The 24068-nt window shown below is 43.2% G+C and overlaps 1 protein-coding gene across 2 annotated transcripts in view; it reads right to left on the bottom strand.

Annotated features, from left to right (window-relative positions):
- Positions 1-3794: 3794 nt before the first annotated feature.
- The window catches only part of NSG2 (neuronal vesicle trafficking associated 2), a 50250-nt gene continuing 29976 nt past the window's right edge, over positions 3795-24068 (bottom strand). For both annotated transcript variants that reach the window (XM_083484198.1, XM_083484199.1), the window contains exons 4-5: positions 8938-9048; positions 3795-7451 (exon numbers count right to left, since the gene is read on the bottom strand). In XM_083484198.1, coding sequence (XP_083340324.1) covers positions 7260-7451; positions 8938-9048 — 303 coding nt within the window. In that variant the 3' untranslated portion in view covers positions 3795-7259. The remainder of the gene's footprint in view (positions 7452-8937; positions 9049-24068) is intronic.

Raw genomic sequence — 24068 nt, 5'->3', positions numbered from 1 at the left:
AATGAATAAATAAATATTTCCCAGGAGGAGGGAGGAAGATGCAATGTCTTTGGCACTTGGCAATGGGATGGGTACAACCATTCCTAACTCCCTAAGCCAAATTAGAATTCTTCACTTACCTTGGAGACAAAAAAGCTCTTGCTGTAATGAGGCATGTGCTTGGTTCTGTTATTTGGGGAAATAATGACAGTGCAAGAGGGAGGGTGTGTGTGGTTTGTGATATGTGTTAAAGGTTCCATCATTCTGCAGTATTTATCCAGGACCACCCAGTGAAGAACAGGCTATCCTGGCAGTTTGCTGTTGCAGAGAAATTAGATGCTGAGAAATTCAGCCAGTGCTGCTTTGAGTCAAGGGATCCCAATTATTCTACATTTTAAATGGGCATGACCTATCACAGAAACAGCCCCTGACAGCAATATCAGTTATTTCAAGGGTCTGGGTCCCTCCACGGTCTCAATTTCTTTTTGTCAAGTTATTATGAATACTCAATATGAAAGTCAAAAGTGTGGCACTTATAGAATCCCAAGGGTTGCTGAAAATAGAAAAATGTTCCCTTTTAATAATGTCATAGAGAGACACCACTGAGCCACAGAGACTTTCTGCTGGTGGCTGGGGAAGTGGAGTCCATAAAAATATGAAGCAGAATGAAAATTAGAAGCAGTCCTCCTCCACCTATTTATTCTGCAGTGGGGTTAGGGAGGGGAAAACCTTACAAAACTCCATTTCTAACACACGTTTACATTGTCATCCATGTATTACTTGCAAATCAGAACTATCATTTTGGAAAGTGTTCACATTATACTTTCATTGAGCAACTGGTAAGGTAACTGGGATATTGTATCGGTTTTGACAAGATAATCTATTCTCTTATGGTTGGCTGTTCTACATTTTAAAAGGAATTTCAAACAGAGAATAACAAAGAATGCTTTTTGATGTTCTTTTGTCTGGGATGTGATTTCATTGGGATATGAGAAACTTGGGTTCTTTAGACATAGACTGAACACTTGTTGGGAATCAGGTATAAGTTAACTAACATCTGAAGCATCTTTATTTGGGAGGTACGTTCAGCTGATGTAGCCCAGCACCCTCTGAAATTCAGAGTCTGAATAGCCACAGGCTCCCCATCCCTGCTTTGCAATAAGGGAAAGGCCTTCTGCACCTCCTTGAAGGCACCTGTTCTTTGTCTTTTGAGGGGCCAATTTCACATTGCACTTTGCCACTGAGCTGCAGTCCTTCCCCTCATAGTTCTGCCCTAAGCAGCCTTTATAAAAGTTGATTCACACAGAAATTCAGATTCAGAAAGATTATTTCCCACACTAGCTTCCATGACAACCACATTCAAACAGGCTGATTAGTTTCCACACAGGTGATTCACTGTACTCTTCAAAGCAGCTATATTTCTCCTCCATACCGTAAGCATGACACCTATTCCGATCTATTGTCCTTTGCCTGCAAAATCATTAATGGAGCTACAGCCTCACCTTCTAACTTTCCATAATCAGAAGTGTGCTCAAATGTGTTCTTCTACTCATGAAAGGCTCTTTGCTCCAGCAGGGACTTCCGCAAATGGAAGACAGTGTGTGATTCTCACAAATTCCACCATTTCTCTGTGCTGTCTCCCATAAAGTGTTCTTCTGGAATAAATTCAACAGAAATGGCCTCCTTCTGCCTTCCTTTTAGAGATGCCTCCATGGGATTGAAATGACTGCTCCCCGCTTAAAACGGGGGGCGCCCTTTGCGTGGACACGCGCAGCCCTGGATCTGGAGCGGCTCCATCAGCATAGGCTTGGCTTTGCCTTCCCTCAGGTGGGATACCTGGAGGTCCCCGCCTACCTCAGTCAGTTGTCCAATCCCACCTGGGGGAAGCGTTGCCATGGAGACCAGGCCAGGTAGGGGGAGGGATTACCTGCCCACACAATAGAGGGAGGATCTTACCTGGGAATCCTCACTTGGCTCCAGAGCTTCTCCCACCCTACCCACCCTCAGTTAATGTCTTCCTTTGCAGGTTAACTTTTCTTCATAGGTTTTGCAGGTTAACTTTTCTTCACAGGTATGCGGGCGCTGCTACGTTAAGGTCGCTGTTAAAGGGCCGGAAAGGAATTTCCCTGCATTGGCAGGTTTCGCCTTTCCCGTAGCAAAACGTCACAACTTTGGCGGTATCAGGCCTTGTGCGGAATCCTTTAGTCCATCTTCCTCTTTGCGGCGGCGATACTAGGGTTCCCCATTAAAGGGGTTTCTGAAGGGAGGCTTTGACCGTACGCCGAAAGGTCGTCATTGCTATCCCCTGCGGCAGCGGCGTAACGGGGGTGGCTATCTCTGCTTGAACATATGTTCTCCAGAGCCGGCCCATCCCCCCCCCCCCACACACACACTGGATAACCCTGACGCTCCCTAGGTCCCCGGCTGGGGACTGGGGAGTGAGAAGGCCCAATGCCTGAGCCAAGGTCTACCCACATTTGAAATTTAATAAAGTTATGGCCAATTTAATCCCATAGCACGTTGTCTTGAGTCGTTATTACACATGACGGGGGGGACGACCGCTCGGGATCTGGGGACTCCGCCTGTCCACGCAAAGCCTTCTGTGAGCAGAGTGGCACAGCTGGACAAACAGCCCAATCATTTGCACCTGTTGATGGGTTTTTAGTTTCCTTCTTCCATTTTTTGAGTCCTCCATGTCACCAGAGGGTAGACTTTTTTTTAAGCCTGTAGCCACCTTAGGTCAATTCTACTGGATCTCTAGGGAAATTAAAGCTCTATCATTCTAGAGTTCTGAGGAAGTAATCTCCTCTATGAAAGTTGAAAGAGTTTTGCCACAGACCTTGTCACTATGCTTAATTTTGAAACCTAACTTCTTTGGTTTATATAACTCTGTTTTCATGACATGATTGTTTGATTCAAAGGGACAATTTTATCATCTCTCAATCATTGCCGGTGACTCATCAAGCAGAACTGCCTTGCATTGCAGACTTTTAGCTTGGTTCTAAATGTCTGCTAATCATCCTGGAATTAAGCAGCAACACTGATAAGATTGTGGCAAGACTGTGATATCTTTTTGAAACTGACCTTTTGTGCTAAGGTCCATTCTGGCATTCACTTCTGATGCTATAAAGTAACTGAAGCTTATCAGTTTCACAAGGCAATGATTTCTTATGAATGCAGCCCTTCTTATTTTGCATGTCAGAGGAAAGAAAGGTTTGAGGACCAGCAGGCAGCCTGATGCAGTAAATAATCCTAGCTGTCAACTAAAAAGGTCACATCATGGTGTGACAACTTCCCCCCCTAATTTGTATACTGCTCTACATCCAAGTATTACAGGGTGGTTCACAACATATTACTTGACTATGGGCTGGCCTATGCATTGAGCAGAGGCAGCAAATCTCCTGGGCACAAGTGCCACTGGGTTCATGCTAGATAAGCAATAATTATGGACTCAGTTACATTTGGTTGCTGCAACATGCAGTACTACCCTATGCATGTTTGCTCATGAATCCCATAGCTCAGTGGGACAATACGTGTTTTGCATGCAGAATGTCCCAGGTCCAATCTCTGTCATCTACCAGTAGGGCAAGGAAAGAATCCTACCGAATCTTAAATATAATGCGGCTTCCTACATCCCTAGGCCAGCCCATCATGTTTTGAGAGAGAGAGAGAGAGAGAGAGAGAGAGAGAGAGAGAGATAAGGCAAATGTGAGCAATCAGTGCTTTGCAGTTCCAAGCATACTAATTCACCCACATTTTATTTGCCTCCCCCATCTTTTAAGTGAAGAAAATAAAAATAAGCGTACCATAGTAGCTGAGACTCTCAGACACATCTAGCTTTATTTGTCCTGTCAGAAAAGGTCAAGAACTACACCAAAAATACTTCAGTCTCTTCTACCTACTGACATACAATACACCACAAAATTATAAATTGTCCAGTAGTTGTTCTGGGCATTGTTGTTGGGGGCTTAGCCCCCCCTCCCCATGGATTTGTACATTTCAGGTGAGAAATGGATTTACAGGTGAAGTATGAGGCAGGAAGGGGGTAGAGAGATAAGGATAAAAAGTCAGACAATGAGATTTGGCACTACAGTTTTGGCTACATTATACAACCATTTATCATAACTCCTTTTGTACTCCAGCTCCAACTCAATGGACTTTTTTTTTTGCAAACAAAATATACATATTTGACTTAAATAAGACTTCCGAGTTCATTTTTTAGGACTCTCACTTGCAGTCAGTATAACACTTTGATTGGGTTTGATTCAATTCCACTTTGCTTAGTTTTCCTTTTAATTTGGTTCACTTTGGGCATAATCATCGAAACATTGCTCCCGCTGACCACTCCCAAGCAAATTCCAGCACATCTAATTGAATGATCATTCACTCAAAGAAGTTATAATATTTCTTCAGTATGTTTATAACTTGCTTTCCCTCCGTGATCCATCATAAGACAGTGTACATGGAGTTCCCAGGCAGTTTCCCATTCAGGCACTGACCAGACCCAGACCTGCTTAGCTTTAACAAGGAGGGTGCATTACATGCCCTCAAACTATGCCCTGGGACTTCCTGCACCGGCGTCAAATTGCATGGAAGTGCCCATATGATCTGGGCATCTAAGGTGGTGCTAGCAAGCCTTGATGTTTAATTGATAATGCAAGCAGTAGCAGCCAGTGTCAGGGGACAGCTTTGCCCAGCAGGCTTCCCAACGAGGAGATCACTGCTGCTAACCAAGAGGGGAGGTGTCAGTGAAGTTGAGTGTGATTGTGGGTTCAGCAGCAGAGCTGATGTGATGTTCCTGCCGCTGCATCCACACCGTGCCAACCTCCCAGCTGCCTCAACCCTCTCCCTCTCAGTTATCAGCAGCAACCTCCACACTAGGAAGCCAGAAATGCCGCCATACCCTGCCCTGATGACCACTACCCACTCCAAGGAAGCAGCACCCCTGCTCCAAACCATGTAAAGCATATTGGGCTTAAGGGTCAATTCACACAAGTACTTTGTTTTCACAACGAGGTGGTTTTGTGCAGTCAGCTGGTGACGGAGACTGGCATGGAATCTACTCTTCTTGATGAGGTCAAAATATACTTGTCTCCGTCCCACCAATGACAAGCCTAGCAAGACTTGTTTATGGGAAATGAACACCCTTTCCTGAAGTCTTACCAATTAAAGGTTGGCTTTTATGCAGGAAAATGGTAAGGCCATAGCTCAGTGGTAGCACACATCATCTGCATGCAAGAGGTCCTGGGTTCATTCTCTGACATCTCCAAGTACAGGATCAGGTAGCAGATGATGTGAAAGAACTCGCTCTCTTTCTGCCTGAAACCCCAGAAAGCTGCTACCAGTCAGAGAATTGGGCTAGATGGACCAGTGCTCTGACCCAGTATAAACCAGATTCCTAGATGCAGTAGCCAAGTAGTCTTGGCAAAATAAACACTTATAGACTTATAGAATTGTAGAGTTGGAAGGGACCCTGAAGATCATCTGCTCCAACCCCCTGCGGTGCAGGAATCTACAGCTGCCCCATGTGGGGATCAAACCTGCAACCTTGGCATTATCAGCACCAGGCTCTAACCAACTGAGCTATCCAGGCTCAGCTTCCCCCCACCCCGACTATTAGAGGAATTAGACTATTTCTTTGTGAGTGGGGAATGGTAGATGCAAAGTGGCCCCATGTCTCTTTGCCATCTGCATGGTGATAGTTGAGTATTTTAGCTTTGGGCTTCATAGCTCATGGTGAAAATATGAATCTAGAGGGATTAAAACGTATCATCCTAAGGAATCTAGCTATGATCCAGCAAGGAAAAACATGCATATGGTACACAAGGGGTTTGTCTACCTGTTCTTTCCCCAACAGCTCCAAGTAACATGCAGATTATGAGGGGGGAGGGCGGGTCATATAAAATAATCACTTTGTCTGAAAAATAAGACAATTGGAGGTTGAATGAGGTGAGGAACAGCTGAAGCAGAAAGAGTAGGAAAAAACCCATTTAGGTTTGCAAGTCTGAGAGGCGCTCACCTCTGGATTGTGTTCATAGAATCTTTCTTGTAAGCTACTAATTATCTACAGAATAAGCTAATTTCAGGGGCTTATCTTCCTCAAAATACTGCTCACTGCACTGGAGAATCAATCCTCCTGTGGCCTCTGAAGCAGAAAGAGGTCATTTAAGATATTCCTGTTTCAGCTTTTCCGACATCTAATAGGACAGGTATTTTAGAAAGCAAGAAGGTTGCCATCAGACCAGCTCAATTGTAGCCTGCCCTTTGGGGGCATTTACCTGGTGGGGGTTGGGGGTGAACATTTTAAACTGAGTTTGTTAGTCAATTTAGACATGTGAATTGGCACAAACATAAGGAGTCTCCTTTTACTAAGTCAGACAACTGATCCATCTAGTTCTGGACCGTCTACACTGACTGGCAGTGGATTTCCAGAGTTTCAGGCAGGGGACATTTCCAGCCCTATCTGGAGATGCTGGGCACTGAACCTGGGATTTTGTGCATCCAGAATAAATGCTTTGCCACTGAGCTATGGCCCTTCCTCAGTATTTCCCTCTGAGAGAGAAACCAAAGAAATGGTAGCCATGATCCACCAGGTCATTGCACATGCAGGGGACTCCAATGAACGTACGAGTTACCTTGTATCAAGGGCTTCCACATCCATTTTCATTTTATAGATCAGATCTGCAAAGCCCTAAGTTGGGCTAGAGGCTCATGCCCTTTTGCCCAGCCTAGTGTAACATTCTATTGTGTCCCTCCATCAACACAAGTTTCCCTTTTAATCTGACAGACAAATTCCACAGTATTGTGTGTTGTTGCTGTTTTCCCTTTGGGGGCGGGCAAGGAAGGCCTGAGAAACTATGCTTGTGATTTCTTCTACTTCCTCGCAAATGTTCTCTGGATTTGCTTTTGTTTGTGTGTTTTTTCATTATTTTTTTTCATTTTTCTAACAAATCTTAAGCAATGATTTTAAAAATATTTGTACATTGTTAAGATATAGTCAACACCTAACATGCCTTTGTACAGGATTTTGACTTAGTTACAAATCAACGAGAACAATGCACCAAAGGAGGGGGGGAGAGAGAAAGAGCGAAAGAGCGAGAGAGAGAGAGAGAGAGAGAGAAGAAAGAGAGAGAAATATCCATTAAGATGACACCTGCACTTGGAGTTGCTTTATTCTTGCTGCACTGATTGCCCAGTGCCCTCGCTGAACTAGAGCAATGCTTTAGAGACATGATGTTGTTCTTCCCCATTCCCCTCCATCCCGAGGCCACCAGCTGGCTTTAATGGCCTTCTGTCTTGGCGGCCTTGGCTTCGTGATTTACCGATCCGGAGGAAAGCCAGGGAGAGACGGACCGTGAGCTGGTTTGCTTGGCCATGCTGTAGTGGCTGATGACGGTGTAGAATCTGCCCCTGGAGTTGGAATCCTGAGCGGAATAGTAAGCATCCAGGGAGGCTGGAATGCACCGCTTATGCTGAAGGCAAGGAAGAGAAGCATGACCAGTAAGTGGCAATCTCATTTACAGAAACTTTTTTTTAAAAAAATAAACATTATTCATCCTGCATTGATCCAGGAAATTTTGAACATTTCCCTCCCTCCCAATATATTCAGTATCAGGGCAAGGGACAGAGGCTGCGTACACTAACCCGTTTGTAGCACAAAAAGTGAAGTTTTTCATGTCCTGAATTGTTCATGCTCATCCTCAACATGATGCTTTCAATCCAGATTGATTCTAGATCCTGCCATCCATAAGGGTGGGTGGGTGGTGACTTGTTACATGTTTGAAAACCTCCCCTCAATCAGGTTATCCATGCCTTTTACTCCCTTCACATGTCCCAAGTAAATAAAGACATGGTGATTGAAATCTTAGTAAATGCCCACCGACAACATCATTGGAAAAGTGTGGATATACCCTCCATTGCCAGGACCACCTACATCCGTTTTCAAATGGACACACTGCGGGGTAATGCAGAATCAATCTGAAATCAATAGATCATAGAGTTGGCTGGGACTCTGAGGATCATCTAGTCGAACCCCCTGCAATGAGGGGAATTTGCAGCTGTCCCATATGGGGATCAAACCTGCAACCTTGGCATTATCAGCTAAGCTGAGCCTTTATTCTCACAATGAAACCAGCCCCCCGCCCCCCAAAAGCAACAGATTTGATTCTGTGTGGACTGTATAGAAAAAGCAAATAGTGTACACAGTCTCCATTGGTTCTAGAATAAAATATAGCGTGTGCCAGCTTGTCTTGTTAGGATGTGGAACACAGGTTCAGATCTCCAGTCAACCAGAAAACTCACTGGGTGACAGGTGTTCATTTCACACCTGTCCATACTTAACCTTCCCCAGCGTCACTCCCTCATCCCTCCCCCCTCCCCCCGGTTATGATGAGACTTTGAAATTTGCTCTTCCAGCTTACCTCATCCACAAGTTGATCCAGCAAAATAAATCACCTCTTCCTACTAAATCCCTCTCATTTTAGAGGACTGGCATGGTAACCACCACCTTTTGTTTTCTATATCCTATGTTGCCTCAACCCTCAAGACAAATATCCTGCTAAAATAAGCACACGTTTCTCCCACTTCTCCCCAAGGGCACACAACCAGCATCTACAGAGAGTTGCCACCAAACCTCTGACACTGCACACAGTCTCCATCCCAAAATGTTCAGTGGCTAATCTTCATAGTGAGCGAACTCTAAAGGCCAGTTTATGTGAGCTCATTTAGAAATATGTGGGGTTGGCTTCATGCAGATTTAAACCTGTCAAATTCAAAATAATTGTGGTTGGCAGAGGGTGCTACCAACCCCTATTTCCTAAATCACTAACTGCTTTTCAGCATGTTGTTGACAAATGATGTCTTTGATCCTGATGCGAAAATGCAGGACGAAATTGTAGCCGTGCGGTGAATTAGATTCTGTCATTAGCAGAGACAGTTCATCCATCTCAGACTTCTTACCTTATAAACAAATCCATCTGGGCAACTGTGGTCGTAGGTAAAAGCTTTGTATACCACAAGAAATACTATGCAGGCGAGGAACGCAAGAGCCAAACTGATGAGAATAGTGACCTGCAAAAGAGGGCTAATATTAGTCTACTGACATATGCAGCATCTCACAGTTAAATGACTTATATTAACAATCAGCCTAATAGACTGCAGTCTTTATCACACTTTGCAGTGCTTAACTAAGCATGGAAATTAAATGAATACCACATCCAATATCCCCAGGTTTTTATGTCGATTTCCCCTCTAAATTAAGGCCCTGATGATGTGCATTTTTCTCTATGCATCGTCTATAAAACCTAGGTTTGCCCCTCTCCCACCTTGCTTTCTTACTATAAACCAAAAATTGCTGCTGCATCTCCTTTGACTTCTGCTGGTTTCACACTGGAAAAAGTATTTTGAAGATTTTGCCTTGTTTGGCACTTGATGGTAAGAACCTGTGTGCTACCAAGCGTGTAACTGTTAGTGGCATTGTGGGAAGGGAGAAACAAAGCACGGTCCATTCAAAAGCAGCCAAGTGCATCTTGTAAGCCTTCACCACCTCCTTTTACGTCTTCTGTTGCAGACCAAGCACAATTATGATGTGTTTTTAGATATAGCCAAAGGACGCTTTCCCTGGAATTCGGCGAGGGTGTTTTTCTTTTCCTCCCTCTCAAAATATTGACACTCCACCTTCCTGTTTTATTTGGGGTTTTTTAAGATTTGTGGTGGCTTGCAGCATTTAAAAGAGTAAAACACTGCAGCATTTAAAAAAGACATGGACAGCCTTTTTGATTGTGGAAGATCATTGGGAGTGGGAGCAAGGCGCCCCTCCCTTGGCAGGGAGTTCATCTCCAATGTCAAAGATGCTGAAGGGATGTGGGGGGAAACTTCTCCAGGCAATCTTAATGAGTAGTCACATTTGTGTGTCCTTTAAATACCCTGGTCCTAAACATAGCTGTTAACTTTTCCCTTTTCTTGTGAGGAATCCTATTCGGAATAAGGGAATTTCCCTTAAAAAAGGGAAAACGTTGACAGCTATGGTCCTAAACCATTAGGGTTTTAAATGTTATAAACACTGGTCTGAATTGTGCAGCAAGTGACTGTTGATGGCAGATGGGTTTGTGGTGAGCTTGACTATTGGCAGACACAAAAAGGCAATAAAGAGTTATTCAGAACTAAACACTTCATTTTTGTGCTGTTTTATTTAGCACACAATCCCAGGCCACTGTTAGTAGCTTCAGAACCAGGTTAAAAAAAACACAACCTATCTTGTTCTTATGGAGCCCTCTCACATAAGCAGGAGCGTCTCATCCAGACCTTGCTTTGGCTGAATGTATTTTTGTGCTAAGAACAGGGAGTTGAGATGAGTAAAGGGTCAGTATGTTCCTTCCACCTACAACAATCTAAGAATAGTGAAACCTTTTGTTCTGCACCTGTCTAGAGCTATTGCCGGGAAAGGTTGAACAAGTCTGATAAATATAAATATCAAAACGGCTGCCTTAGGTCTTTGCACTCGCTGCATGCCTTTGAGACCAAATTAGGACCATGTGGTGCTTCCTGAGGGGCACCCATTTGGCCAATGTGACTCGATTCCATCACAATCCAATGTGGTAACTGACACTAGGACTGACCAGCTGTGAAAGATGATGTAATCCAGGAATAGCCAATTAGTAACCCTCCGGATCTTGTTGGACTACAACTCTCATCACCCCCAGTCAGCGTGGCCACTGGTCAGCGATGATGGGAGTTGTAGTCCAACAATGTATAGGCAGCAGCACTTTTCATTACCCAGGGATAGCCAAACCCTAACACAGAGAAATGTGGTCATGAGCTTGTTGGCTTGTGCATTTGCACCCTCCTTCACCATAAATCAAAGGATCAGTTGTTCAAATATGCATTCACAAGAGCACAAAAAGAATAGGAACTCTCAGAGAATTGGCTAAGTCTAACCCACACAAGACAAATTTAGGGAGTCAAGGGACAGTCAATGAAAATAATACACCAAAAGCATATTCAAATGTATAAAAGCATATTTTATTTACAAGATGCTTCTGGAGATTGTTGTCTGAGAGTAATTTGTAAAAGCCTCCCTGCACAATGCTAACTAATAGCATCTCAGAAGAAGAGGCAGGCTGGCATTTTGACAGAAAGGGTGGATATTATTTGTATTAGGGAAGATTCTTAACTCATGTGATCCCTCCATTTCCATTCCAAAGTGGTGCACCCTCAGCAGGACTGCACGGCATGCTTTTTCTGAATGTATAAATCTGCCATAAAAATGCAGATTAGCAATGAAATACAGAGTTGTTGCTGGGATAGAAAGCTGAATTGGAAAGGGTTACAATAACAGGCAAATATTCAAGGAGAAATGTCAGAGTTATTAACATTTTGAAGTTATGAACTCCTTGAATCTTTAGCACATATAAAATGAGCAAGCTGACATCTAGTATGTAGGCAGAAAATGTGCAATTCAGCACTTGAAATATTACTGGGTTGTGCTAAACATTACCAGGTTGCGTCTGGGGCACTACAGCACCTGGAAACAAGAAAAGTGATCCCTGAAAGAGCGTAAAAGGAATTGTTCTGGGAACTGATCAAGGAGAATGCATGACCTTGTGGGACAGTCAAGGTGGCAGAAGGATGAAGTGTCGTGGGATGCAGTACAATCCAAACATAGGGAACGTTAGGTTGCATTGCCTAGAGGGCAGCCAACAAATCCCATGGCCAAAGCTTCAAACAGCTGAGGACCACAGCCCCTGCCCCTATCAATCCATCCCCAAAACCTGCCCCACCAACAATATTGCTTTTCTCCCTCCCTAAGAGTCCCTAACACACCCTCCAAAACTGAGCCACGTTTTTCTCCCCTCCCAACTTGTCTGCTATTCTTCCCTCCTTCACTAGCGCATCCCAACCTCCAGTCCCTGCTTCTCTGTCCCACTAGGCCCCATCTTCCTCCAACATTCATCTTCCTGCACACCAGCTTTTGATGATTGATAAAAGTGCCATGGCTACCAGCACAGAACGCTTGCCACAACTATGGCTTTAAACATTCTCTTTAGGGACTCTAGCACTGTTGTATCTGTCTGTGAACCTCCAGTTTTATCTTCCAGATTCAAACCCTCCCTCTTCCCTCCTGTTCTTAGCCTCCTCTCCCTCCGGGCATCCTTGGTTACTCTCTTCCCTCTTCTACACACCCACAGAAATATTCCGTGGCATTGCATTATACCTGAAAAATGCACAACACACAATTGATCTGGGTTAAAATGTCAGCAGCCATTTAAAACTAGAAAGAAAAATGGGGGGGCACGGACTGGAAGGTGACAAGGGTGAGTTACAGCTCTCTGGGTACTCAAGGAAATACAGGACTTCATTAGCATTCAGATTCTGCATGATCAGGCAGCTGAACTACCTTATAAAACTCAGGGTTGGGGTGTGTTTTTTAAAGAAGTGTATGAACCTTGGCAAATCTCAAAGCAATATAAATCCCCACATAAGAGAAATAAAAAATTAGGGAGGAAAATAAAACTCACAGACATTATAGACAGAAATTCTTTGCAGGCAGACACTGCCCTTACCCTATCAGCAAAGATTTATCAAAGGTGGTACTTAATTGCTGCACTGGATTGCTATGGAAACTAATGCCCTCATTCCATGTCTCTTCAGTTGGGGTGGGGAAGTACTCAGCCTTAATTTTATCACTCTCTTTGCCAAAACAGTTGTCATGGGCTTGCAGCTATGTATAAAACCTTGATTGCTGTGATACACAGTTCTAGCTTGCATATTGTATAATGCTGCTCTCTGGGGGTATGGGCTGTATTTTACCAGAAATGTTTTTGCTATATTTCATTCCTGTAAACCATCCTGGGAGTTTAAATGAGTCTCCTAAATAAACAAATATGAATACATGGTGTAGATTTATGAGACCTGTACATTTATTAAACTAAGTAGCCCTGATAATGTTGCTAACCAAGATACTTCCCCTTCATGCCATTGTCTAATTCCTATTGTTTTACATTAGATCAAAGCATTGTTCCACACCAACTTTAGTGGCATTCTAGCTCAAAAGAAACCTCCTTTACAAGTTTTCTTGATTCATACAACAATATGAATATGAAACAATCAGAAACTGATGGGCTTCCTTTCGGGCACTTGTCTTAACCAGAATACACCCATGATTTCTGTGATCCAGCTGCTCCTGCCTTTCAGTGTTTTTAGTCAATAAATGAAATCAGGGTTGTGACTGACAGCTGAGCTGTTTGAACAAAAGGAATGTCACTCCCACCTTCAGTTCTTTTCTGTCTAGTGGCTTCTGTCTCCTTGTACAGGCAACCCCCAATTTGTGGGGTGGGGGGCTTGCATTCCAGGTCATTGCACACGACAGCAGAGCACACATAAGCCAGCTCCGCCCATTATGCCCCTCCCCCATTCCCACCCACTTCTGGGTCGCCAAAATGTGTGCATGTGCATGTTGCACATCAATTGGTCGTGCATAAATTGGTTGTTGTATGTAATCTCCATACAAATTATTTTCCGCAGATTCTCCTAGACAGGACACTCAGAAGTAAGTTTCCTTGTGCTTCATAGGGCTTACTCCAGGGTAAGTGGGTACAGGATTGCAGCAGCCTAGGCTTTCTTGTGAGGAAGGGGAAGAAAGTGGGTCATGCATCAGCACAGTTGAATACAGTTGGGACTTACACATTTAAACACACAATAATCAGGCCAAATTGGTTGAAGCCCCAGAGGTGTAATAATTTGGCAAGGTGGCAGGCAGAAAGAGAGAGCAAAATATGTCCTTTTACAAAGATGCATCATTCTGGTTAAGTAAAGCAAAAATTAATGCTTCTAATAGAAACATTAAGTCCCCTTTCACAGCCATTTTATACCTCCCTCTATAGATTCACAACGGTAATGTAAGGTAGGTTTTGCTGCTGGTTGTGAGCAGGAAGTGAGCAAAACAATGATGAGCGAAATCAATTTATACTGCAAAACTGTATGTATTTAGAGTACTTTTTATATCAGGGTTGGCAAACTGTTTTCTGTTTTGTTTTTTGATGCAAGAAACATCAGAGTTGGATGGCAGCAGCCAAACTAAGGAGGAGAGGGAGGGAGGCATGCCTGTTTTCCTGGCTTTGGCTAGGCTTGGTTAGGCTAAGAGACACTGATCGGCTCAGGGGCACCAAGTGAGCTTCTTGGCTGAGTGGGGATTTCGAAGCATTTTAGCTCAAAAATGAAAAAGAAAAAAATGTTGTTATTATGAAGTATTATTAAATAGCCACAACAAATGACTACACGGCTTGCTTTCTGACTAATTAAATCTTGAATTTATCCAAGAATGAACATCTGAACAGAACTGTGGTAAATCTTAGATCACTTTTGAGCCCCTCTACGCCTGATGTTGCACTGAGTGTAGTATCGCAGCCTAAAATCAGTAGGTGAAAGTCCTACAGTAACATAACACATCTACAGCTCAGGAGGTTTGAGTTCTTTACTTGGTTTAGGGTTGGCATGGGTAGAGAGCAGGGCAGATACTAAACACAATGATCCTTTGTAGTGTGGAACTACAGTGATGGGGAGTTTCCCACCTTTTGATATTCTGTCTCCTTACTCTGATATTTTTGTGAGTGTTTCAGCCCACCTGTAAAAGAAGGTACAATTCTGCAAGTGACATAAAATGGATGCTAATTTTTGTCTCCTTTGGCAAGTGCAGCAGGGCGCCCAATCTAAATACAGCATACAGGGTGCAGAAAATCCCATTGGCACTTTAGTTGACGGCTACTGGTAGGGGTTCCAATTAGGAATCGAGGAGACATTCTATTCAGTACATATTTAAGGTCAAAACTGTTGTATTTGCACTTTCGGAAACCATATGTGAACCAACACACAGCTAGCCTTCAAAATTCAGAGTTATCTGAATTTTGTAATGCAGTTCTCCGGCCGAACAACATTTACAAAAATGCATGTGTAAGTGGGACATAAAAATGTAAGTGTGCATAAAAATGAAGATATTAGTGAAAACATACAGAAATGCAATTTATTGGACAAAGTTGCTTGCAAAACATATGTCTTAAAACAGCATATAAGAAAATGTTTATTGGGATAAATTTGTAGTAAAATGCTGATGAATTTTCAAGAGGATTTTTATTTTAAAATTGTAACCAGCTGCAAAATGTGGAAATCTGAGCTTAAGATTGGAAAAATGGAAAAATGCGAGAAACTAAACTGGCAGATCCTTCCACCCTTGTCCCAATAAATGCTTAGAGATGGGAAACCTTACCTGAGCTTGATTTTGCAATGAGCATGAATTAGCTCTAGCTATGTTGCAATGGCTGTTTTTAATTCTTAAAAATTAAAAATGACTTCTTAAATACCTTTTTGAACTAACTCTCTATACCTAATGATCTTATTTCCCTCCACATAGCCATGTATCTGTCCCAGTCCTTTCTGTTTTCTGACTCCTGACAATACAATTATTCAGAGTGGGGAAATTATGTATAGCCTGTACTAAAAGATTTCATACTTTAAGTTCATCTGGAAAGGGTGGGTTGCAAAACAATATTATCTGGAACAATGTGATGAATTCATTCTGTACTGGAAGCTTAAAATAAGTATCAAAATATGAAAAAATGTGCTAGAAGTTTTATGATGATTTATTATTCACAGAAATGAAAATGTAAAAAAAGAAAGAAAGAAAAATATTTAATTTATAAAGCATAATCCATGTATGATGGAGTGGAAGAATTATGATACATTATTTATCTAATATTGGACAGTTGGTAACTCTCTAGAACTTCTCTGGTATTTCGTTTGTATCATATTTTTAAAAATTAAATTGAGAAATTCTGATGCTATGCTAGCAAGTTAAGAACATAAGAAGGTCTCTGAAGGATCAGACCAAAGGGCTCTCTAGGGCAACATTCTGTTTTCACAGAGGATTATGGGAAGCCCAGAAGTACAATAGCACTCTTCCTACTCATGTTTCCCAGGACCTGGCATTCAAAGGCATACCACCTCTGCTACTGGAGGTTAGATATAGCCATTATGACTAGCAGCCATGTTTTTTTCCAATCCCAGCCAAGATGGTGGCTTACATCTTGTGATGATTTCTAAACTGGTCATCGGTAGAATTCAAAGGCTTAATGTTAAGGACAGACTTGAAATATGTTGCAAGCCAAGCACTCGATGTGTAAACTAAAGCTCTTACTCTCCGAAACATTTCCCTCCCACTTTTACAAAAAAACTTTTCTCCCTCCTACGTAGCTATCCCACGACACCCTTGCCCTACTTCTTCCGCACATTTTGTAATTAAGAAAGAGCTTATCAGCTGAGGTGACATCTCCGCCGCTAATTCCCCTGCCCCGCTGTCCCGTGGGCACAGTGAAAGCACAAAACAAACAAGTACACCATGTTTCCAAGCAATTTGTCAAATCATTAAATTGCCTGGGCAATGAGTAGCTGGCTCAATTAGACTGGCCAATCTCCATCACATAATATGATTTCTAGAGGCTGTTTCAGTCCTAATGGATTTGAAGTCTTAAAATGTTTGCAGTGCCAAGCTGCAGCCATGTGATGTACAGCACTGCCAAGTCCTAGGCACAAACAAAAACTACAATTTCCCTGTGCAAGCACCAAAGAAGTCCTAAAATGTGATTTCTAGGTAGATGCTTTAAAGTCCTTAATGTTAACAGCTTGATTCCCCCCCCCCCCACTTTGTCACTGAACAGCCTGGAATATTGCTCCCCATCATTCAAGCAGGGAAGTAGCCTAAAATATTTTGAGTTTTAGCACATTAAAAAAAATGGAATGGGATTTGCTTTCCTGCAATCTGTTCTCGTATTGTGGGCTTGAAGGAGAAGGTTGACAGTGTCAGAATGGCTGCAAATATTCTTTGCTGAGCACATTATTTTCTTAAGCGAGCTACTGGTTTCTCCCTGCCCCCAATTCCATGCTTTGATGATGGTCATGGTCCATACTTTACAGGGAAAAAAATATAGGAGATAAATCATACACATCTAGCCAGCCAGGTTACATCACAAAAATATTCTGTGCAGGTACAGTTTCACATTTTAAACTTACTTAGCAAATTTGATTTCTTAGTGTGGAAATGGGTTTGATTTTCCTATTCCTGAGCTATTCCTATTCCACCCATAGTGTGGATGAAGGGTCGAGAGAAAGAAGTCAACATTTATTTTGGGTGGTGGTGAATCTAAGAACTCATTTACTCCAATAATACTCCATCTGTTATGGATATTTCAGCTGAGATTCCTGCATTGCAGGGGGTTGGACTAGATAACCCTTGGGGTCCCTTCCAACTCTATGATTCTAATAAGACTGCAATCCTATGCCTCCTGAGCAGGCAACAGGTAGATCATTAGGCCTGGTGCAGTGGCTATGCTTTTATCATCATAGCACTACATACTAGGAAGAGGCAAGGAGAATATCTACAAAGCAGCAGCATCTCATAGTTGTTTCCTGCAGGGTCTCATCTCCTACTCCCACAATGCAGCTGGACAGTGAAAAGCAGTGAGTGGCTTGCAGGCTGGATGAGGCCCCATTGCTGGCAAAGTCAAAAAGGCAGCTATAAGAACATACAAACAAAAGGAGACCCTGCTCCCCCCAAGCCTCCCTTACCCAGATCACGTGGTGGTTCCCACAAAGTAGCAGCAGCAGCAGCGATAGGTTCCGGCAAGATCCCACAAGATCTTGTGGAGCTCTTGAGAGCTCTCAGTGCGATTTCACTGGAAATGGCTCCCCCTACTGGTGCTGCTTCTCAGCTGGTAGCACCCCCTCTTGTGTTTCTGTGCTTGATGCAGCTGCCTTAGCCCACCTCATGGGTGAGCCGGCCCTGCATTACCTGTCTTTTGAGTGGAAGCTTAAGGGCTTCAGCATGCCCATCTACTCGGTTGGTGTGACGGATACCAGAGCTAGACACTGTCCACCTGACATGTGACTTTTGCTGTGAAATATGCAAATATGCCGGATCTCTGTGAAGCTGACTTGTTGTCATGCATCAAAGGGTTATTTCTGCTACTCACAGTCATCTCTGTGGCAGTGTTAGTAACTATTAACAGGAGAAACATTAATAACTGTTAGTAGGAGATAATATCAGAGAGTCTTTTGTTGTCATTATTACAGCTGCTTTCCTCCAAGACCACTATTGTGGCTCTGGAAAGTGTCTACAATGCATGCAGCTGACAAGAATATTACATATCCTTTAGATTTAATACAAGTGGATGAGTAGTTTGAACTCAATATGTGAACAATGCAGTTTGCTCCCTAAATTCAGGGTTTCTGGTCTTTGAGATCTGAAAAGCATCTGTTGTTTTTCCTGCTAAGAATTTCCTGCCAATGTTCCCAATTAATGCCCAGGTGCAGAAAAGCTTTATCTTTTTTTTTTTTTAAGTGGATCATTAGGAGGGGGGGGGAGCGTGTTGAGAAAAATTGGAGCTGACTTGCCTTTCAAATCACTAATTTGAGCAGGTGATTCAATTAATGGGATTACTGCATAGGGGCATATCATCCTGCTGCTGACCTTTCATTAGTGACATCTCATAACTTCCCATCAGCTTGTGCAATGTGGCACTTTGCCACCCTGGCTACATCTGGGATTTTGCATTAACAGAAGCCTCAGAGCTGCAAGGAGCCTTTTTAGATGCAACAGTGACTACAGCTCAGCAAAGAAACGTCTAGGGAAGTTAGAATCCTCTGTGGCCACGAGGGAAGCTCATGAGTTGCAACATCTGGCTGCTGGTGCATTACTGCTCAATCTCCCAGAATCTCAGATTTAATTACTGAAAGGAGTCCATTTTAAGCTTTTGTTGCTGCAAAATGATAGTAATAAAACGAAGGGGAAATAATCAGCAGTCAACACAATCCAGTCAGCAAGGGTGACCTATAGCAAAGTGTCTGGTGGCACCTTCTAAAGACCAACACATTAATCATGGCATAAACTTTCAAAGACCAGTGCCTCCTTCCTCACATAAATGAAATACAATTTAAGTATGTTATGCAAAAATCGAACAGGGGAGCTCTCAAACATACAGTTCGCAACTCTCACAAGTAGGAGGCCTGAGCAGAGCATGCTCAACTTGAAGACTGAACTTCTTCCTCATCACAGATCAGCTGCACAGATGGGGGGGTGTCCACAAGTGTAGTAGCAAGTATGCACCCTTCAGTGGCATCTTGAGAATAGGGGCATTGCCTCAGAAACCTTACAGCAGGGGTGGGGAACCTGTGGCCCTCTAGGTGTTGCTAGACTGCAACTTCCATCAACTCTGACCATTGGCCATGAAAGGGGTTCATATTTGCAACAAGGGTGAATCAACAGATTGTGTGTGTGTGTATGTGCAATTGATAACACAAGTTCATTGTGTGCATTACAAGACAAATCAGCCGAGGTAGGGTGAGAATAAATATGACACCAATAAAACAATAAAGTGCAGCTATGAAATCAAAAGATCCATTTAGAACACAGTTGGGAGTGCGACTTCACAGCACTGAATCAGCTAAAACAGGAACGCAAAAATGAATGACTGCTAATTTACAAATGTTTGACTTGACTCTTCCATTACTCTACACCCGGCCTTCATTATATATGTTATACACATTATACAGATTATAAAACTACCCAAACATGGATTGCTTCTTCCTGCCACGTCACTATTTGGAGCAACGAAGCAACCATACGAATCCAAGATGAATTTTCCGAGGTTGAGGGGGTTTTGTCCTCAGATCACATTTTAACATTTCAGTTGTTCATGTGCCTCTGACATTTAGTACGACATCCCTCAGAAGTGGGGCCACAATATCAAGAGCCCTGGAAAAGCCTGAAACTTGTACACAGATCAAAAATGCAGAGGAATCATTCCTCCATCCCAAAGCCAGTGATCTTTTCACTTGGAATGAAATCAAAGGCAGTACTCTGAAGTATGTTTTAGATTTGTTTGTTTGTTTTGAAAAAGCTGATGTAATCAAATGCACTTTGCTCTGTGTATATCATCGTAGGTCATGAAGCAGAACTTTTTAAAAAGCTGAATTCACAGATGGTACACCGATTTCCCTTCTACTGAACACATTATCATAGGTGCATGGAGGGCATCTGAAGGCCATCCAGTCCAAGCCATGAAACTCTGGCAATAGGCTCCGCTTTATGGATGGAGCATAAATTTGATTCACCTCACTTTTAAAGGTGAATCCACCTAATTTGTACTTTCCGAAGCAATACACAAACCAACGTGCAGCCTTCCTGCAAAATTTTCACTTCTCCAAATATTGTTGTGCAGTTTGCCAGCCAAGCAATGCGTACAAAAACATATTTACTAGTGAAAATAACATACAATAACGCATTATATTAGGAGCATTGCTTTGCAAAAAAATATGTGCACGGAATGTGTCCCATCAAAACCAGTATTCCATTTCCCACAGTGGCCACCCAGATGCTCCTGGGAACTCCATAGGTAGGGGATGAAGGTCATAGCTCCCAGCAATGGGTATTCAGTGGATTATTGCCTCTAAACATGGATAATTTATATTTACTTATCATGACTGGTAGCCATTGGCTGATCTATCCATCATATCTGGTCCCCTTTTAAAGCCAGTGGCTCACACCTTGTGACAACAAATGTCACCCACAAATGTGTTGGATGAGGAAGTAAAAAGAACATGAAAAGTATTACTGGATCAGGTTTTTTACTGTTCAGTAGCCTCACTGCCCTTTCTGTGCCATTCACCCCCTTCCCTTTGCCCCTAACTTTCCTAGAATAACATTTTTGGAAAAACTGAACACAATACACAACCCCTGTGCTTAAGTGACCCAACTGTGCTTGACAATTCACCTAAGTGAGAGGGGACAGTCTATGCTCGTTTGATTATGCCCTCTTCCAGAAGCAACAGGATTTTTCAGCAGTATCTCTATGCCTCAAATGCATTGGGCACAAGGCCTGATAGTTGTCATGGCATCAACTTATTTTCCTACCATGAACCGGTTGTTGCCTGAGCCTGTAACTATTTGTTTAAATGAGTTGCACTGAATAGACAGATTAAAACACACAAGCCTGCACTTCAGGGGTATTTTCCTTATATAATTGACTCATCCATTTTGTTCGCCCTTGAAGGATGCCTGAATGGAGTACTGCCATTGTTCAACATTCTAACAAATGATATGGGAGGGCAGAAACATACACCAGAATGAAAGTGAGAGATGCCTGCCTATTATAATTTGCTTCTCAGGACACCCCTTGAAACCTGGTTTGAAGCAAAAGACTCTAGAAAATTCACTCATACCAGGCTATTTCTATTTCTGTTTCTCTCCAGTCAGAACAGCAAAGACTAAAGAGGGAAGGGCTTTCTAACCCTTCAGTGATGGAGCACCTGCTCTGCATGCAATTTCAGTCTCCGGCATCTCCAGCTAGAGCTGGGAGAGAACCCTGCTTGCTAGTCAGTGTGGACAAATCTGAGATATATGCACCAGTGGTCTGATTCGTGGCAAGGGAGCTTTCTGTGTCTCCAAATTCTGTCTCAGTACATTGCTGCCATCTGTCCCAAGACTGTGGCTTTCGTTTACATCAAGTTCAGAGGCCTGACTATTTGGCTTCTATGAAAGAAAGATCCAGAAGAGGAAAAGGCCAGAATAGATACTGTGAAGGCTGGAATCTGCAGGCCATCACCTCAAATGATTCAAGAAACCATGGAGCTGGGCAGACCAAGGCTGACAGAACAGCTCTGACAGGATTTAGTGATTAGTAACGGTGATGCTTAACAGCACAGCTAAATTGCCTATGTGTTCGGCTCATAGAATCATAGAATTTCAGAGTTGGAAGGGACCCTGAGGGTCTTCTTGTCCAACCCCCTGCAATGCAAAGGGTCAAGGGAATCAAAGATTTCTGGTGCCTTCTGTGTAAACCCTTGGAGTGTTGGTCAGGGAACCATAGGAAACTGCTTTCAGAAGACTCAAAACACCTTCAAGCACCCCTAACCAAACCAAGTAACTCCAAAGTGATTCAATTAAGATCAGTGGCGTAGCGTGGAGGGTGCAGGGGGGGCCGGTCACACCGGGCGCAACATCTGGGGGTTAGGGTTAGGGGGCGCAAATCCATGGGTTAGGGGCGCAAATCCATGGGTTAGGGGGCACAAATTACTTGCCTTGCTGGGTTGCCGGGTGCTGACAACCCATGCTACGCCACTGAGTAAGATGAACAACAATTGGAGTATCCAATGTATGTTCACTGTGTGTTCAGCCTGGCTTGTTCAATGGGTTCCTTGTAAAGTAGAACATTTTTGAAGAACAAAAACCTTGTTCAGCAGGGATGGGGAAGCTATGGCCTTCTAGATGGTGCTGGACTACAATTCTGAGCACCCTGACCATTGGCCATGTGGCTAAGGCTGATGGGATTTGGAGACCAACATACTAAGAACCCTGAAAGGCCCATTCATCCAGCATCACAGTAATCAACCAGATGTCTATGGGAAACATACAAGCAAACTCTGAACACAACAGCACTCTCCCTACTTGTGATTCCCAGCAACTGGAATTCAGAAGCATTATCTCTCTGACAGTGCAGGTAGAAAACAGCCATCATAGGTATGTTCTTTGTCTTGCATGAATTTTCTAACCCTCTTTTAAAGCCCTCCAAGTTGACAGCCATCTTACAGGAGTGAATTCGTTTAATGATGTTCTGTGTGAAGAAGGGAGATTCAGGCCAGACAAAACGATACTTGTCCAACATTCAGATTCATCGGATGGCCCTGGGTTTTAGTATTATGAGAGAGGGAGAAAAACTTCTCTTTATTCACTTCCCCATCTCTGTTCTAGACTGCCTTTTCAAGCGCATTCTTGCAGCGCAGGAGTAAAGAATTCTAAATTAAGAACATTTTGACATGCCTTTCTGCAGGGCAAACTCGGCAATGAAAGAAATTACTTTGGGGCATTGGTGGCTGGGCCTTAATGTCATTTTAACATCATTTTCTTGTACTCCACCTACGCAGAGTAGCAATGATGTTTGTCATAATGTATGTACAAGATGAGTCATGCAGTTGCAGAGTAATTGGTCAAAGTTCCGGGATGCTCTGTAATTGAGCTGAGCTACAAGAAAAATATAGTATCATATTTCAAAAGTGACAAGCAGCAGAAATTACACAAGATTTCAGCAAGAGGAAGAGTGAGCGAACAGCAGTTGCCTAGGGACAACAGCTCCTGTCAGATGCTACCACAATTAAAGAGATCATATCAGTGCTATCCTAGATGGATGACAGATGCAGTTGCGTAAGCTTCCCTTCTATGGAAAACTCCAGCCTCTTCGTGATAGAAGGATGTCTAATCATTCATTAGCTTGTTCAATAAATGATCGCCACTGGGCACAGGATAGAGGTCATCTTCAGCGCTACCTACCAAGCACATACAGTTCTGAAATTTCCTGCAAGGGTGAAGCCACCCTCCCAGGAAAAGCAAAACTTCCTTCTTGCCATTTTATCTTTCTAGTCCTGGAACAGGAGTCGGGGGTGGGGAAGGGATGCTACTGAAAACAGCCCTTTGCTAGACTCTCTCCTCTCCCTCTTTGTAATTTCTACTGCAATTTAGCCCATGTCCTTGCGTGATGCTGCTGCTTATTTCCTTGCCCCTAGTAGGGGCAACCAATGATGTGGAGGCGAGAAAGCACATGGCGTAAGGACATCAAGGCAAGTTGCACTAGGTGCTGTGGAGCAGGGAGGAAAGAATTTGACACAGAGCTGCCAGTTTCAGCAGCGATCTCACACTTCTTGTAATGCTTTGTTCTGCCCATGTACATCCAGACTGGACCATTGCAGGGCCGCCTTTAAAGACAGTGGTATAAAAGGGGGCCTCCAGAACGCTGGTAGGGAAAAGGCAGTTGAAGCACATGACATCAATCTTGCACTAATTACATTGGCTATCAGTTTGTTTCCAGGGTCAATGTGAATGTTGGTCTTAAGTTTTAACAATTAGAGGCCTGAATAGCCTGGGGTCAGGTTAGTTTAAGGACCAGCTTTGCCCCTATGAACCAGCCAATCTTAAGATTAGGGTCACAGGCCCTTTTCTCTGGCCCATCTTTAGCAGAGATTCAAGGAGGGGAAGACCAGTGGCAGGGCCTTCT

This window comes from Podarcis liolepis (assembly GCF_965112155.1).
Source record: "Podarcis liolepis genome assembly, chromosome: 2".
Lineage (NCBI taxonomy): Eukaryota > Metazoa > Chordata > Lepidosauria > Squamata > Lacertidae > Podarcis > Podarcis liolepis.
This window is presented reverse-complemented; position numbering and strand designations above follow the sequence as displayed.